Source organism: Polyergus mexicanus, unplaced genomic scaffold (genome assembly GCF_030449975.1).
Source record: "Polyergus mexicanus isolate NDT 795.1 unplaced genomic scaffold, iyPolMexi1.0 SCAF_6, whole genome shotgun sequence".
Lineage (NCBI taxonomy): Eukaryota > Metazoa > Arthropoda > Insecta > Hymenoptera > Formicidae > Polyergus > Polyergus mexicanus.
The window spans coordinates 2,656,398-2,674,788 of NW_027223326.1; the positions used below are offsets into that span (position 1 = coordinate 2,656,398).

General features: G+C 34.8%; 1 protein-coding gene across 3 annotated transcripts in view; it reads left to right on the forward strand.

Moving 5' to 3' along the window:
* Stol (voltage-dependent calcium channel subunit stolid) overlaps positions 1-18,391 on the forward strand; it is a 141,290-nt gene that overhangs the window by 85,952 nt on the left and 36,947 nt on the right. For 2 of the 3 annotated variants that reach the window (XM_070298082.1, XM_070298083.1), the window contains 4 exons: positions 8,606-8,747; positions 9,027-9,248; positions 9,483-9,582; positions 10,233-10,265. In XM_070298082.1, the coding sequence (XP_070154183.1) occupies positions 8,606-8,747; positions 9,027-9,248; positions 9,483-9,582; positions 10,233-10,265 (497 nt within the window). The remainder of the gene's footprint in view (positions 1-8,605; positions 8,748-9,026; positions 9,249-9,482; positions 9,583-10,232; positions 10,266-18,391) is intronic. The other variant, XM_070298084.1, reaches the window with a different exon arrangement.

Here is an 18,391-nt window from a genome sequence, read left to right on the forward strand (position 1 = left end):
CGTTTATATTTCTCCGTTTTCGACTATCTCTCTTATAAAGTGGAACTTAATGTCTACATGTTTGGTGCGTTTATGAAATTCGGAATTTTTAACTAATCGAATTGCACTTTGATTGTCTACGAAAAAAACTGTCGCACTTTTAGATAGACAGCCAAGATTTTTTAACAGTTTTCGAAGCCATACGGCTTTTTTTGCAGCCGTTGCTGCCGCCACGTATTCGGCTTCTGTTGTACTTAACGTAACAAGTTTTTGTCGTTGAGACGACTATGACACAAGGCCGTCCGCTATATAGAACGCGTAACCGGTAATTGACCTTCGTGTTTCTATATCGCTTGCAAAATTGGAATCTGAGAATCCGACAAGATCGAATGCGCTCCCGCCGCTTGTGTACTTTATTCCTACATTAGTTGTTCCGATTAGATATCTGAATATTCTTTTTACAGCTTGCCAGTGGTTTTCATTATGATTGTTTATATATTTGCTTATAGAATTTACAGAGTACGCAATATCCGGCCTAGATACGACCGCGAGAAACATTAACGATCCGATCGCCTCTCGATACGGTACTTTGGCCGAATTCTCTTCGTTTGACTCGCTTGGGATTAATGTTACATGTGGATCGGCAGGTACACTTGTAGCTTTTTGCTTGTAACTTTTCACTGTAGCTTCGCTCATCCTAAATTTTTCAATTATTCGTTTTGTATACGCTCCTTGATGGAAGAAAAGCGTTTTGTCTTCGCGATCTCTCTCTATCTGAACCCCTACAAATGTATGCCCGTCACTGAGGGTAATTTCAAATGCATTTTTCAAGGATTTGACTATCGAATCGAAAGCTTGACGCGATTTAGCGGCTATTAACCTGTCATCCACGAATAATGCTAAGAAAACATCGGTTCCTTTAATACAGCCACGAAACATGCTCTTGTCAGCTTCCGTTGCTCAAAAATTAAATTGTTTTAGAAAGACTCGAAACTTCTCATTCCAGCAGCGGGGTGCTTGTTTTAGTCCGTATAGTGTCTTGTTTAATTTGCACACAACATCTTGTTTTTCTTCTTTCTTGACGACGAGTCCCTCTGGGATCTCCATGTAAATTTCTTCTTGCAACTCGCCGTACAAGAATGCTGTTCGTACATCGAACTGTACGAGTTCTAAATCCTCTTCTGCCACCACGGCCAAAAGAATTCTTAAAGAGTCATATCTCACAACTGGAGAGAAGGTCTCTGTGTAGTCAAGACCTGGTTTTTGCTTGAATCTTCGAGTGCAGAGTCGAGCCTTGTATCGATCTGCCTTGCTTGACGTATTCCGTAATATTGAACACCATTTTGAATCGATGGGTTTCCGATCAGGTTTTCTCGGTACAATTGTCCAAGTGTTGTTGACCGTGTAAACGTCGAATTCGTCTTGGATTGTCTTGACCCATTTTTTGGCCTTAGGGCTGTTTATAGCTTCTTGGAACAATATAGACGAGTTATATTCGACAATATCGATCTCATACCTGATAGGCATCCTAATTGAGCCTCAATCTCGAAGTCGTCGGCCTGGAGTAGGCTCTTGTCGCTCGATCCTGTCCTGATTGACTGGTTCTGCTGCATCTTCTGCTTGTTGTTGTTGTTGCTGGACCACTGGTTCGTTGTCTCCGGCTTCCCCGAGAGCATGCTCGTCTTCCTTGCAGTTGGAGAATGTGTACTTCTGGCCCGCTTCTTCATTCTTCTAGCGCTTCTTCCTTGAAAGTGACATCACGTGACACTGTGACTTGCCTGGTACTAAGCGATAGTTCGTGGAATCGCCCTGATATCCAACCATGATCAATTTTTTTTTCTTTTGGGTCGAACTTCTTCAATAACTGTTTATCTACATGCATGAACGCATCGGAACCAAATACTCTAAAATGAGATATACTGGGTGCCTTACCCATCCAGATTTTATACGGTGTTTTCTCTTTGTATGCGCTCGATAATGTCCGGTTGAGCACATGAACCACCGTGCTGACTTCTTCGGCCCAAAGTAAGAGAGGTAAACTCTTTGCTTGTATCATCGTACGAGTGCTCTCGGCAATGGTCCTGTTGTCTCGCTCTGACTTCCCGTTTTGTTGGGATGTATACGGTGCCATGGTCTCGTGAATGATTTCTCGAGTCGTGAGGCTATTGCTTCATTTCCTAGTTGATGTACTCTTTTCCGTTGTTCGAGCGTAGTACTTTCATTGGCCGGACGAACTTGTTTGCAATCAGCCTCTCGTATTCCTTGAACCGAGCAACAACATTGGATTTATGTCTAATGAAATACACATACCGGAATCCTGATGCATCGTCCTTCAATGTCACGAAGTATCTGGAGCCGCCAGGCGTTTCGACCAACATTGGTCCGCAAACGTCCGAGTGTATGATATCCCCGGGTTGAATGTCCCTTTTCATTTCTGTTTTCTTAAACGGCAAACGTGACTTCCCTAAAGGATACTCACAGAAAAAATTGTCGACATCGGATAACTTTATACCACTGATCAGATCCTTCTTCAGCATGTCTTTTTGTTGAGGCTGTCAGGAAATAATCGGTATTTCACTATGGATTGCGGTGATACAAAAGTATTGGATGATTGCATAAGTTCGTGCCCGATTTTCATAGATGGCATTAAGTTGCTGCATGGCAGAGTTCTATTGTTTTCGTATGGTAATTGTTGCTTACACCGAATAGATGATATTGTCTTATGTCAATTTAGCGTCAGACATTGTTCAGATAAGTCCATTTATGCATAAGAGAAATCATTAAAAATGGAGAACGAAAGGTGCATTTGCGGCATGTAATGCTATATAAATTTCGGAAAGGCGTGAGTGTTGGGATTGCACAAAAAAATATTCAAAGCGTTTATTTGGACCGCGCTCCTGCTCTCCGAACAGTCAAAAAGTGGTTTGGCAGATTTCGAAATGGTGATTTCAACATGGAGGATCAACCCCGCTCTGGGTGGCCTTCTGGCATTGATGATGACATTGTGCATGCTTTAGTGGAAAGAAACCCAAGGATTACAACTGAGGATATTGCTGAGAGGCTGAACATCGATAATTCAACCGCTTTTCGTCATTTAAAAAAGCTTGGATACATTTCCAAGCTTGATACGTGGGTGCCGCATCTCCTGACTGAAAGGAATATGCTGCAGGAAAACTGCAGGAGTCGCAATGAGAAATTCTGCAGCACCCGCCATATTCTCCAGATATTGCGCCTTCAGATTTTTATCTGTTCCGGTCTTTGCAGAATAGTTTAAATGGCAAGAATCTCAATTCCGAAGAAGCTGTCGAAAACCACCTTACAAACTGTTTTCAAGAAAAACCAAGTTTTTTCTTCAAAAATGGAATCGACAACCTTATAGATCGTTGGAAAACCATTGTAGAAAAGAATGGAGACTATGTAATTGATTAATAAAAGTATTATCTCTAAAATATAATGTAATGAAGTTTATATTTAAATCGGGCACGAACTTATGCAATCACCCAATATATTTGTTAAACTCTCGATACATCAAAGTACAACGTGGTAGCGCACACAAGAACAGGAAGAAGAAAAAGAACAGAAACGGAAACTCCTCGTTAGTCGCGCGCTTACAACATAGAATAACGAAAGTAATGAAAGAAAAGTAACTAGTATCTGATTAGGCGCGTTTTTTGAATCAGTCAATAGTTCTAACACTTTTAACACTCAATTGTTTACGCATCCCATTCGCTCGTGCCACACGCGCACACTTGTTGTAGTTACGTAGCTTCTCTGTTTGATTGTGGACTCTATACTTTAAATATCATTCGGTATATTTCATTGTCTTGCTTGATACCAGTAACAACAATTTCACCATCACGTTTGAAAGTCACTTTCTTTCCTTTAAACACAACCTTGAAAACTTTTAGAGGTGCATACTCTGACCGAGAACAGATTCTTTCGCACTTTCGGAACGTATAACATGTTTTCAATCCGTGCTTCAGTTTAGGAACTTGTTGATCATGATTGTACCTGTACCGAGAATTTCGCACTCTCCATTATCACCGGGGCGATATCGATTCGCTGCTGCTCGGTCGGAACTCACTGTACCAGTCCCGTCGGTAAGTTATATGTCGCGATGCTCCTATCGGTGATCTATACCTCATTTGTATCGACTGCTAAGATCCAGTCGTTCTCGCTTGATGGCGAGATGTTTTTTCTTGTTTTGTTTGTTTCTATGTGGATCAGAGGTTGCGACGAAAGCACAATCACGTGATTTGTCTTCACCTTTATCTTCCTTTTTTTTGTTTCTTCTTACGACACTCACATAGTGGCCTTTTCTTTTGCAATAATAACATTCCACGTCAGCTTTTTTGTTACTTCTAGATTTTTCTCCGTCTTTGTTCGCATGCGGGGAGGCTTGTTTCCGATTCCCACCAACATTTAACGCGGCCAGAGCGTTCATGACGTCATCGTCTCCTTTTAATCTATTTTCTTCCTTACATAGTTGTTCTAATAGATTTCCAAGGGTTTGATTGTTTTCAGTGACGTTGTCCCACGCCGTTTGAAGAGCGTTATATTTTGACGGAAAACTTCCGAGAATTTTGGCCGTCACGGCTACGTCAGAGATATTTTCTCCTACGTTCTTCAGCTGTGTCGCCATGTTTTGTATCCGTGACACGTATTGAACAACCGACTCGTTCGGATTCATGCAGTATTCGTGGAATTTTTGTAGGAGCATCAACTTATTCGAGGCCGACTTCTGCTCATGAATTCTATTTCCCACAGTGTGTCCCACATTTCTTTGGCTATGACGCAAATGAGAAGACATTCGAGCTGGGTGTATTCTATTGCGGATGATATGAAGAACATTGTTAAAAGCCTATCGCACAATGCAAAGGAACAGGCAATGGGAACAGGGAATAACACAGGCAACAGAAATGACCACATTTCAACTTATCAGAAACTGTGTATCAACGCACAATGGAATGTGGAATAGGCAATAGGAAATCCAACGCGTCGAAAATTTTATTTCTATTGCTTATTCCACATTCTATTGTGCGTTGATACTCAATTTCTGATAAGTTGAAATGTGGTTATTTCTGTTACCTGTGTTATTCTCTATTCCTATTGCCTGTACCTTTGCATTGTGCGATAGACTTTAGCGTTGTCCTTTATCCACCGTTTTCCTTTGGCCGTAGCGGCATCTCCCGGCATCACTCCAGCTCCCTACGGTCCTCTAGCGACACTACGTCTTGTAATCCACTCGTGACGAATATCGCGTTCATTTCAAATTTCCAGGCTTGGAAATTCGAGCCATCGAATTTATTACGTTCCGTGTGGATATTTCGTCTGATATTTTCTACTCGAAAAATACGCGGTACCGACACACAAAGGATCGAGATGGCGAGCACGTGGCGTCCAACGGACAAAACGCGAATAACCTTTTCTATTTTGTTTTTTTGCAACACTAACGCTCCTTCCACACAAATTTATGCAGGTTGGGTATCTGGGCCCATAACCTGTTAGCGTAATGCAATTAATCTGCTTGGGATAACTGGAATTATGAGACGAGAGTTAGGCGATTTGAAACATATTTACAATAGAATTTACTATTTCTTTATTCGGACTGACTTAGGAGCGAGGTGTGAGACTTGTGAGAGAGAACTCGTGTGCGCTTACGCTTGAGGCAGAAACTCTTGGTGATCCTTAATATGTACGCGCGAAAACTCAAACCTCAACACTTTTATAATTTCTGAGATATATCATTTTATATTTTTCTATTCTTTTTTAAATTTAAAAATAACATATCTTAAATATAATGTAAGAGTAAATAGTTTGATTATCAGTGTTGAGGAAAATCTGTAGATCTTTGTTTTGGAATTTTAATTAAAGAAGTTGTCGTGTAGATTTTACACACTCTAATATAGATTCGTATAGTAGACTCGCTAACCAATATACTCGTATCTCGAGTCGGAGCAGAAGAAGAAGGAACCGGTGCAGGCGCGAGCTTATATATCTTATTTTGAGTTTGTATGCAAGTTCTGTCGCGCCGAATTATTCGTGTTGCACTACGATTGGACTATTCAATAGAATTTGATCAAAAGCGCGTAAAACAATCAGCTTAACAATCAGCTTTAATAATTTTGATCTTCATGCTAAAAAATGTTAGTGTTTTCAGTATTAAAATGTATATAATTTCGGTAAAAGTGCAATTTATTATACGTCAGATTTATGAATTCGTGAAGCAGCGTTTTGCGTTTAATTTCTACTCACTATTACGAAGAAGAACGAAGATCAACTGAGAAGATTTGTTGTGATATGCTTATATCTTGGACGGCATAATCTCTATCCTTTTATTTACATTAGTAAAGACACATAAATAATCAGTATGTTATAGTAGGAATACGATAGGTAGAAAGGCAGTGTGCTAAAGTATACTATATTAAATGTACATGGTATCAGAAAAATTACGTTTTATTTAGTTAACTTTTTAATAAAAAACGAGCGATAGCTAAAACATTTTGGAGGATGCTCAGGACAAATTAGCAACTTTTTGCGCGAAGCAAGGTGTAATTTTAAATCAGAAATAGGTTTGGGTTAGGTTATATCTTCCGAAAGTGGAGCTCCCCCGTAGGGGGGGGGGGGCGGAACCAACTGTGTCCACGCATATACTTTACAACGCAAAGCGAGGTCTATCATACAATTGTTGTGTGGATGGAAAAGTATACGCGCGGGCGCAATGGGTTCCGCCCTCCTTACGGGAGGGCTCCACTTCCGGAAGACATAACTTAACCCAAACCTATCTCTGATTTAGAACTAGATCTTGCTTCGCGCAGAAAGTTGCAAATTCATGTAAAATCGTATAATTATAAATCTTGTTGCATATAATTCGTAGAAATTCTTTTGTTAATAATTTTTTAATAAACAACGAGCGACGGATAAAACTTTTTAGTATTACTCAGAGTCATGACCTTGACAACATATGTCAAGGTCAAGCTCATTGGAGCTGAGTCCGTTATTATGCACTTTTACCATAATTTCATATGAATTTGCAGCACTTTATCCCAAACGAGGATCATACGTAGAGGAAAGTAAATATCTAACTTACGCGAAAAACGATGTATTTCATTATTTTACTTTATTGCAAAGTACTCGCGTGTACGGCGAATAGCTTTTTTTCTGTATCCCCAACTCTGCTATAAAAAATTTTATCTAACCCAAATCTAATCTTAATTTAAAAAATAAATTAGTTTGGATTAGTTTAGAATTTTTCCGGAGTGTGGATACAGGAGAAGGGCGAAGCTCCTCTTCTCTTTGTACTCAAAAATTTGTCGTTATTGTTGAATGTCAAAAGCTGTTTAAGAACTGGCAGAAATAGGTGAAATCTGTTGATAATAATGAAATAGTCATGCTAAAGATAAAAAAGATAATGTAACAAACAAAAATTTCGACAAAGGGACATCTACAGGGTATCCCATTTTAAAGGACCCACTCAAATATCTCAGAAACACTGCGTTAAATCGAAAAATGTTTCAAACAAAAGTTGTGTGGTTTCAAGGGGGCCATAAGATGATGACAATGATTTGACCTTAGAAAATCATTTGAAGGTTATGTGAAAGTCAACTTTGAAATCTTAAATAGAAACCCCCATTTTTTATTTAGTATTCTTGTAGCTGACATCGAGAGCTTTCCAAAACACTATAATAAAGTATTTTTTCATTAAGTACTTTTTGAGTTATTTTATATTTTAATCTGACATATTTTGATATAAAAAGTAAAATATTTCGTAAAATATTCAGTTTTCGATAATTTTACCGTAATACTTCTATGTACAGAATAATAAGACAAATTAATTAGTGCCAAAAAAAACACATAATTGTTTAAAAAAATATATTGTAAATAATTTTCTTAAAAACAATTTTTTTTTTATACTAATTGATTTGTCTCATTATTCTGTACATAGAAGTATTACGGTAAGATTATCAAAAACTAAATATTTTACGAGATATTTAATTTTTTATATTAAAATATGTCAGATTAAAATATAAAATAACTCAAAAAGTACTTAATAAAAAAATACTTTATTATAGTATTTTGGAAAGCACTCGATGTCAGCTACAAGAATACTAAATATAAAATGGGGGTTTCCATTTAAGATTTTAAAGTTGACCTTCACATGACCTTTAAATGATTTTCCAAGGTCAAATCATTGTCACCATCTTATGGCCCCTTGAAGCCACACAACTTTTGTTTGAAACATTCGATTTAACGCAGTGGTTCTGAGATATTTGAGTGGGTCCTTTAAAATGGGACACCCTGTATAATGCAGAGTACGAAAAATTAAATATAATAAGGAAGAAATGCAATATTTTAAAATGTCATATGTTAGAAACTAGAAGAGTCCGAAATATGATTCAAACATTCCAAGTGTACATGATTCAGGACTCTGTCGATTATAATATGATACATATATGTATGAAAATAAAAGTGATCGGTGAAGTGTAATTTTTTCGTAATAGTTACCAAAATATTATATATTCATTATAAAAGCAATTATAAATGTGGTTATACGTGCTTTATTACATACTATAAAATTAAAATTTTATTTGATTATGCATATATATATATATGTATTGATTTGCAGAAGAGAGTTACGATTAGACGGCACAACTATTTTTACAAGCCGATCGAAGGTACTCCATTTTCTTTAGGCCTAGCTTTACCGGAAGGATACGGCATGTTCGAAGTGCGTGCCGAGCAAGAAATCAAACTCGCTATTATAAATGGTAAATTTTTTATTGTTATTGCATAATATCTAAATAGAACATAAATAGAGAAAATAATCTGGGATGACGCGTTTTAAAATCTCTATTATTAATATTATTATAATTATTATCTCTATTATTGTTATGTTGTTGTTGCTGTTGTTGTTGTTGTTATTATTATTATTATTATTATTATTATTATTATTATTATTATTATTATTATTATTATTATTATTATTATTATTATTATTATTATTATTATTATTATTATTACTACTACTATTATTATTACTATTGTAGTAACGGAGCATTTCAAAGGGAGCAACTGGAAAGTGCATCCCGATTGGGTCTACTGCGAATATAATTCGGCTTCCGATAAATTCTTTACTTCTCCCGAAGAACGCGTTTTGCACTTTTTAGCACGATCGCGTAGACCGGGTTGGAAGTGGATGTCCTTGAGAGCAAGGAGTCCCAGCTCGCATCATAAACAAGCGAGCAAGTCGGAAAAAGATTCTCATTATTGTAAGTGCTCACATTAATTTAATATCTTTAAATCACGGTTAAAAATTATTTGAAAAGTAACATGTTAAACTACATATTAAGACAAGAAAAAGGAATACAATATTGCAGATAAAATTTTTTTATTTTAATTAAAAAATAAATTGCAAAATTGTTTTTTAAAATTTATCTTATGCCTTGAGTAATTTCAATAAAAATTAATAATAAGTTCTAATTTACCTGACTGTAACATTTTAGGTGATAAGAAACTAATGCAATCCCTAGTTTTGGATGCTATAGTGACAGATGGATTTAATAAGAGAGAAGCACAAAGAATGCACAAAGAGGAAAATGAAAAGTAAGTTCTCTGTCAGCAATAAGCAAAAATGCACGTCTGTCTCTTACTCTCATCCGTTCACATCATTATTGCAAATTGCGATCGAGCACAGCAATGCACAAGCACGCGGTTCATTACCACGCACCGTATAATGCCGGTTACTTTTGCAAATTATTCAGCTACCACTGCGCCTTGATTATATAGCCCGTGATGCGTCCTGGTTTGCATAATTGTTTTGTAAGGTGTAGAAATAAATTTAAAAATGCAACATATTTCTAATGTCAATAGATGGATAAAGCTTCTGACAATTGCTGAACATTGTTCAGAACTCTTTGTCAAGTCTGTATATATACTCGTATATATAAGTATAAAAAAGAAGTGTTTTATATACACATATACATACAAAATAGGATATCAAAGATGATAAAAATTGTTCGTACGTTATTTGATATATATCCAATATGTACGTATACATATATATATATATATATATATATATATATATATATATATATATATATATATATATAAGAGATCAGTGTGACAAATTATCACTACTCGAAGTAATATGCGAAATGTACTTTGAGCAACCGTTCAACATTTCATTTTACAATATTATCTTTTATTGCATATTTTTATTACATTTTATTATTGTGTGTCTCCACCGCTAGCCCTATTGCCATACTGATGGCTCTACTGCACAGGTAATCCATTATGCACAATTATTTGTCTAACACGTTAAACACGTTTATCAATAATGCACGGTAATACCACTTTTTAATGGTCGTTTATTGGTTGAAATATGTTTATTACTTCTGATGGATAAAAATACAAAATCGCAATTGTTTTTAGCAATTTTTGTTATAGATGTAATAAATATGTTCTTGTGTATAATAAGCGTAAAAAGATATACCAAGTTGTACATGTTCTGGTAATAATACAGCTTTTGTATATGTATATATATGTGTATATACATATACATATATATAAGCCGTATACGTATATATATAAGCTATATTATACTAAAACTGATGGTACAATCGAAAAGAACCTGGTTCTTTATGAAGACACAAGAAATTAAAAACATATCTATTTGATACATAAAAGCACATTATAAAAATTCATATATATTGTATTATACAATATATTTATATATATAGATTGTATATAATATAATACATAATTTTTTAACACACACGTACATACATACAGAATGTGAGACGTGTAACGGAGACAAATATTTATAAAACTGTTAAAGATAGAATATTAATAGGTAATAGGTAAAGTTAATATAGGAAATGTTAAATAGGTAAAGTTGAAATGTTTTAAGAGTTTTAAATATATGCTTTTCAGACATTTTTATTTTTTTCACTGCGGATGCGCCTATAATCGTTGAATTAGTCTCAATGTGAACTACAGTTGTGCATATTCAAACATATGCAATGTTATCTAAAAAAAAAGCTAGATAATCTTGAAATTTATTTGAAGCATCCACATACAAAAAAATTAATATATCTCAAAAGTGCAATCTCTAAAACTTTTTAACTTTATTGATTAACATTTTTTTCTATTTTCAATAGTTTTGAAGATATTTTTTATCTGTTACACTTTACGTGCCTCATTCGATATATACACATATTAAATTTTTTAATATACTAATATATATTAAAAAGATTATTTTTATTATTATTTGTTAATATACACGCACGCGTGTGTATATTATATACATATATATGTTCGTACAGAATATTAAAAAAAAGAGAGTAATTATTTACCTTAAAGGACATACCTTTAATGACCTTGACTTTAATATTATAGAGATCAAGATATTGATTAACATTTGTTTGTGTCTTAATCGGCAATCTTATATAATTTTTGAAATATTCATGTAAATGTTAAAAATACAATATATGGACGAGGAAGAGGCATAAGAGTTTGCAACTTTCCGCGTAAAGTAAAATTCATTTTACATTACTCGGTATTTTTAGTGTGAAACGAAATCTGTAATTATATTAGGTGTACAACTTTGCTTCCGCCGTTTTTTTCCGAAATTCGAGGCTTTATTGTAAAAAACTGGTTATACATTTTGAAATTGCTCACTCCCAATGATCGTGCCAATTCTTTTTGACTTTGACTCGAGTCTTCATTAAGTAATGCCTCCAATTCTGCATCTTCGAAAGCCTTCTCTCTTCCATCGCTATGCCGGTCTTCGACGTGAAAATCACCGTTCTTGAAGCGTTGAAACCACTCACGACACATTCTTTCACTAATAGCGGCTTCACCATAAGTATTTGAGAGCATTCGATGAGCCTCAGCCGCAGATTTCTTCATATTGAAGCAGAAAATTAAAACCTCCCGCAAATGACGAGAATTTGGCTAGTAAACTGACATTTTCAATCGAGAATAACTTTATGATGCAGACACAAATCGACTAATGTTTCTATGGGGTTATGTTGACAGATGCCCAAGTTTATTGCATGACGTCTATGATCTATGTATTTATTTCGACTACTACTTACCGCTAAAGCCATCTATAGAAAAACGGCGGAAACAAAGTTGTACACCTAATATAATTCTACATAAGTTTTTATAATTTTTTGAATTAATTATAAGTTTTGTATCGCACATCTAAAGTACCGACTGATATGGATTGGACTTCGCTTTGCATGAGACTGCAAACTAGTATGAGAACCTCTCTCTTGTCTACATATTGTATTTATATAAATATCTCAGAAATTATACGAGACCTCCAATTAAGACATAATAAAATGTTAATCCAAAAATATTAATACGATTCTTATGTAAGACACAATTTAAATTTTCCAGGTTAGATGCAGAAGAATCAGATGCGCGGTGATATTATGTAACATTCAAGAAAAATAAATTAAAAAAAAAAAAATAGTTATACACAGGGCAAATTATCTTTGAAGCGATACCAAGTGATCTCACTTCGAGATTTATTTTTAATGAATATTGTTTAAAGAGATTTATTTAATCACATGGTATCACATCTACAAAAATGTATGCCTTTATAACTATTCAATATCAAAATTAAAATAATTTTTCTTGAGAATTACATACTCTGTCTCTCACTTTCTCTATCATCCGTATCTGGCTCTTACTACCTAAATGTTAATCGGTAATGTGTACACTCAAGGGCAGGAATGGTGTCTCTAGGCGGCTAGATGTATATGTGTATGACAGCTGAAAGCGGTATAGCCAGCGCGATGTCCTATAACTATCTTACTCGCACTCCCTGCATTCAATTGGAGTGAGTGAGACAGATATAGGACACCATTAACTGGCATCATGTCTTGTATTGGTTTCTCTCTCGATCATATGACTTGCGATAAGGATGCAATATCGGAATGCTCCCACTTTTTTCTCCTTTGCTGCTTGATCTTCTTCGCGGTTCAAGCGATACATATACATATATACGCGATGCATATGTATGCGTGATACTTTCGGTTGTCATATTTGTAGTATACACCTAACCGCCGAGGGACACCATTCCTGCCCTTGAGTGTACAACGTATATCAAAGGTTATCAAAAGCGTGTTTGTTTATATAAATAATTACTATATTTATAAGTTTCAAAACTTATATGATAGATAGTGCTCACACACAAACATACACCTACACCCACCTACCCCCCCCCCCAGAGAAAGAGAGAGAGGGAGAGGGAAATTAATTGATTGATTTTTATTAGCTTTCTCAGCTATTTGTGATACAGATCTAGTTTACATTAAATACAATATATCCTTTTACAATTGCTTAAACCGCTCAATTTTTACATCGTTTTATCTCAGCTGGTAAGGCACTATACACTTTAACTTCTTTGTACAATACTCTTTTTGTGCACTCATAGTTCATAGCTCTACGAAATTGCAATGTCCTCAACTAACAGCATTGCACAATCAAAGATAGCAAGAGAGGGATGGGTTTGTCCGATTTTTACTAGCTTTCTCAGCTATTTACATTACAAATCCTTAACCCAACAGTCAATCCAGTCTCCGTCAGTGCCACGCATGATTCATATCAGTTATCTTCATATCTGATGCTTTATCCTCTTCCTTCTAGGTAGTTGTTACTTAGTGTGTCCTCCCAGCCGGCTCTTCTCTTCTCCTCCTGTATCGCCCTTTTAAATGTCGGACATTCCGAATCAAGGGCATCATGCTCATCACTTATTTTCAAGTTGTATGTTTGAATCTTAAACATACAATTTATACATCTTTTGTTTGTCGCCGTGCATTCAATCGCTCTATGATTTTTTGCACATTTGTGGCATGTTTCATTTCGTGTAAAATTCTTTGCAATATGATAATAACCCCAGCATTTAAAACACCTTTAATATTAATGTGATTAAATACCAGACACTTCCTCCATCCTACATTCAGTTTTCCTATACTCAACATGATTTCATGAGTTTTTTCATCTGCTTCAATTATTACAGAATCTTCTTCTTTACCTCTTCTTCCGGATTGACTTTTAACTATTTTCTTCAATATTCGCATATGAATTTCTTCATTCTTCGCGTCGATCATGTTCTGTTTTTTGATTGTAAAACGCAAGACTTGCATGTTACAGCTTGGTTTTTTATTGCCTTCTTATATGCCGAGCATCGATATTCGTCGTATTCTTCCATATCGATAATTACCGGTCCAAACTGCAAATATCAGCATAGGCGATCAGTCATCTTTGCGTCCACTATCACACGTCAGCACTTCGTCCACATGTCGTACGAGACTTGGGCGTCCCACACAAAAAAATGTAGTTTTTACGTTCACAAATCAGCACTGCGGCTAGATAATACTCATTTCTATTCTCGGTCTATGTAGCTATTACTTCAATAACTTTTTACGACTCATTATTTAACTACTTAAAAATTATCACTTTTACAGAGCGATGTTTGACACGTCTTCTCCATCGCAGAGAGAGAGAGAGGGGGGGGAGGGAGAGAACGGGAGGGAGGGAGAGAGAAAGAGGGGGAGAGGGGGGAGAAGGGAGGGAGGGAGAATGGGAGGGAGGGAGGGATTGATTGATTGATTGATCTTTATTAGCTTTCTCAGCTATTTGCAATACAAATCTAGTTTACACATTAATTACAATATACTCCTTTAGATTAATTACAATAAACTCCTTTAACATTCGCTTAAACGGCATAATTCTTTCATTCTGCTTTATTTCAGCTGGCAAGGCGTTATACATTTTTACTCCTTCGTAAAACATACTCTTTTGTTCTGCAAATATGCGCTCCTTGTTCTGCACTCCTTGTTCTGTGATATTTTATTGCAATATTTCCAGCTTGTCGTGTTTGTCTTTCACTCTCATTTCCCACTATTTCTAATCTATTTCTTAATTGCTTCGGTAACATGTTCCTTAAAATCTTAAAAATAAATATACATACATTATAATATAGCCTCTGTTTTATGGACATAAACTGCAGCGCTTGCAGCATACGTTGCACTTTGGTATATCTATCATATTGCAATATGATCCTCATTGCCCGGTTTTATGCTTTTTGCAATTTATTCAACTGTGTTTCTCCCATATCAATTAACAGCGTCGCACAATACTCAAAGTGAGGCGCTATGATTGTCTTATATATAATACATTTAGTGTATGCTGACATATAATTACCTATTCTATTCAAAAAACTCGTTTTTTTCGCTATTTTCTTTAGCATATAATCACAGTGGCCTTTAAATCGTAGCCTATCATCAATAATTATGTCTAGGTATTTCATTATTTCCATATGTTCAATCTCAGTTCCATCCAAACATTTCAATGTAATATTAACTCGCAGTTTTTTCCTTACATATACTTCTGACAATCATATATTTCGTTTTTCCTGCATTCATTTTTAACTTATTTATATTCATCTATTCTTCTATTATGGTAAATGCCATATTCATTTTGCCCTCTAATTCCGCGCTGCTTTTACCAGTTACATATATTAACGTATCATCTGTAAACATTTTTATACTACATCCTTCTGGACAGATTTTTACTATATCATTTATATATACTATAAATAACAAAGGTTCTAATACAAATCCTTGTGGTACTCCATATTCTGTGGTCATTAATTTAGACCATTTATTTCTATCTTTTAAATATGATCTTAACCATTCTATAACCATTCCTCTAATTCCATATTGATATAATTTCTCTAATAGTCTCTCTATCTATAGTTTCAAAGGCTCGCTTAAGATCCATGAAAATTACTCCTACCATTTTTGCCTCACTAACTATCAATTTCCATTCATCAATGACTGTTTGGATCGCTGTTTCATACGAATACTGTTTTCTAAAGCCCGATTGATGTTTCGTTATAATACAATTATTTTCCAAAAACATATTTATAGTAGGTAACATATATACCTAAATTCACTTGCTTTTCTAGCTTTATCTACTTTTGGAATTGGTATTATCATAAATATTTTCCAATTTTTTGGACAGCAACCTTCCTTCAAAGAATTATTTATTATATCAACAAATTCCTCTTTTATTACGCAAAATATTGCCTTTAATATATCGCTAGTTATTCCCTCCTCTCTATCTTTCTTTTTCGGTAGACCCATAACAATTTCCTGTAAATGCTCTATACTAATCATTTCAAAATTTTCCATAATTCCCTCGTTTTCAATATCATAAATAATTCTTCTACACGCACTCCCAGATTTACTCCCATTTATAGATTTTACTATACTATTAATATTTTGTATATAATATAAATTAAATTTATCTGCTATATTGCATCCTTCAGTGCTATCTAATATTTCAAAATCTATATCCTCTACTTCTCTCTTACTTCCTGGTTCGCCTCTAATTATTTCTTTTAGTGTTTTCCACATAGATGTAGGATTATCTTTATTAAGATCTATCATATTTTCATAATATTCTTTCTTCTTTGCCCTAATTAATTTAACTACTGTATTTCTGTCAATTTTAAATTGCAACCAATTTTGTTCCGTGTCAGCATATAATGCTTTCTTATATGCCTCATCTCTTTTTGCCGCTGCTTGTTTTATTTCATCCGAAAACCACTTTTTTCCTTCCCATATTCTCGGGATTCTAAAATTTTTTTCTAGGTGTAACGTCTAATGCATTTACTATACTATCAACAAATTTCTTTGCTCTCACACTGACATCCATATCTTGATTTTTCTCTAATTTATTTTCCACTAATTTAATAAATTTATCTATAATTATAATAATATTAAATTCTCTATAATTCTTAACACTAAGTTCTCTATATTTATTACCAATTTTATTCGCATTCAGTTCAACTTTTAGCCACGCATGGTCCGTTATTTTAGATTCTTGCATTAACTACACTTCTATTTTATTATTAGCGAAAATTAAATCTATAATTGTCTTACTATCTTTCGTAATTCTCGTCGATTTATTTACATATTGTTTCATGCTTAAGCTCAACATTGTCGTTTGTAACTTCGTATAAAACGAATCTAACATCATATCTATGTTGAAGTCTCCTATTACCATACATTCTCCCCGTATTATTAACTCTTCTATTTTAAAAAATTTAATAAATTAAACTCTCGTGTGACATCACAAATTTCAAATAAGAGCCAGAACATGGATGGTAGTGCGTCAGTTTCATAGAAAAATAAGTTTTCTATGAAACTGAATATGTGTGCACAGGGCACGAAATTTATTTGGTGATATACTAAGATTTTTTAAAAATAATCTCAATTCGAGATTTATAATAACCCCTCTTTACCCCTCTGAAGAGGCGAAGGCGAGAAAAATATCGAGGCATAGTCGCGGAATCGGGAATCGAACCTGAGTCTTTTACTTGCCGGGCGACTGCTCTTACCTCTGAGCTATTCAGACCCCACACCACTGATACTTCTCATTTGCCTTATAATATCTATTATCAATAATGCCATCTTTTAGTCGGCGTAAACTAACAAATTTAAGAAAGTTGTTTTCGGGTTCGATTCCCGATTCAGCGAGTTTGCCCCGATATTTTTCTTGCTTTCGTCTCTCTAGAGGGGTAAAGAGGGGTTATTGTAAATATCGAGTTGAGATTATTTTTAAAAAATCTTGGTATAGCACCAAGTAAATTTCGTGCCCTGTGCACATATTCAGTTTCATAGAAAACTTATTTTTCTATGAAACTGACGCACTGCTATCCGCGTTCTGGCTCTTATTAGCCCGCGATTATTTGAAATTTCTTCTATTATATCCTCCAAAAATCTCACGAAATCACCATGCGATGCACTCGATGAATGATATATTACCATTATTATTCTTCTATACAATTTTTCTTTCACCTCAATTGCAGCACACCAACAATTCGATTCTAATTTTTTTACTAATACTATTTCATATATAACATCATCCCTTATATATAAAACAATCCCTCCTGTATTTCTATTTTCAGCATCACATTTAATTATACTATAACCTGATACGTTCACTTCACTGTCTTCAATTTCAGCAGTCAATCTTGTCTCTGATAACGCTATGAATGCCGGATTTATTTTCTTCATAATCTGATGCTGTATTTCATCTTTATGCGCCATCAAACTTTGCGCGTTTGTATACAATATTATTTCCGCTTCCTTCTGCAGTTGCTATTTCGCATCCTCCCAGCCGGCTCTCCTTTTCTCCTCCTGTATCGCCCTTTTAAATGTTGGACATTCCGGGCTAACGGCGTCGTGTTCATCACTTATCTTCAGGTTGTATGTTCGAATTTTAAATATACAATTTACACATTTTTTCTTTGTCGTCGTACATTCAATTACTTTTTGATTTCCCGTACATTTATGGCATGTTTCATCTCGCGTACAATTTTTTG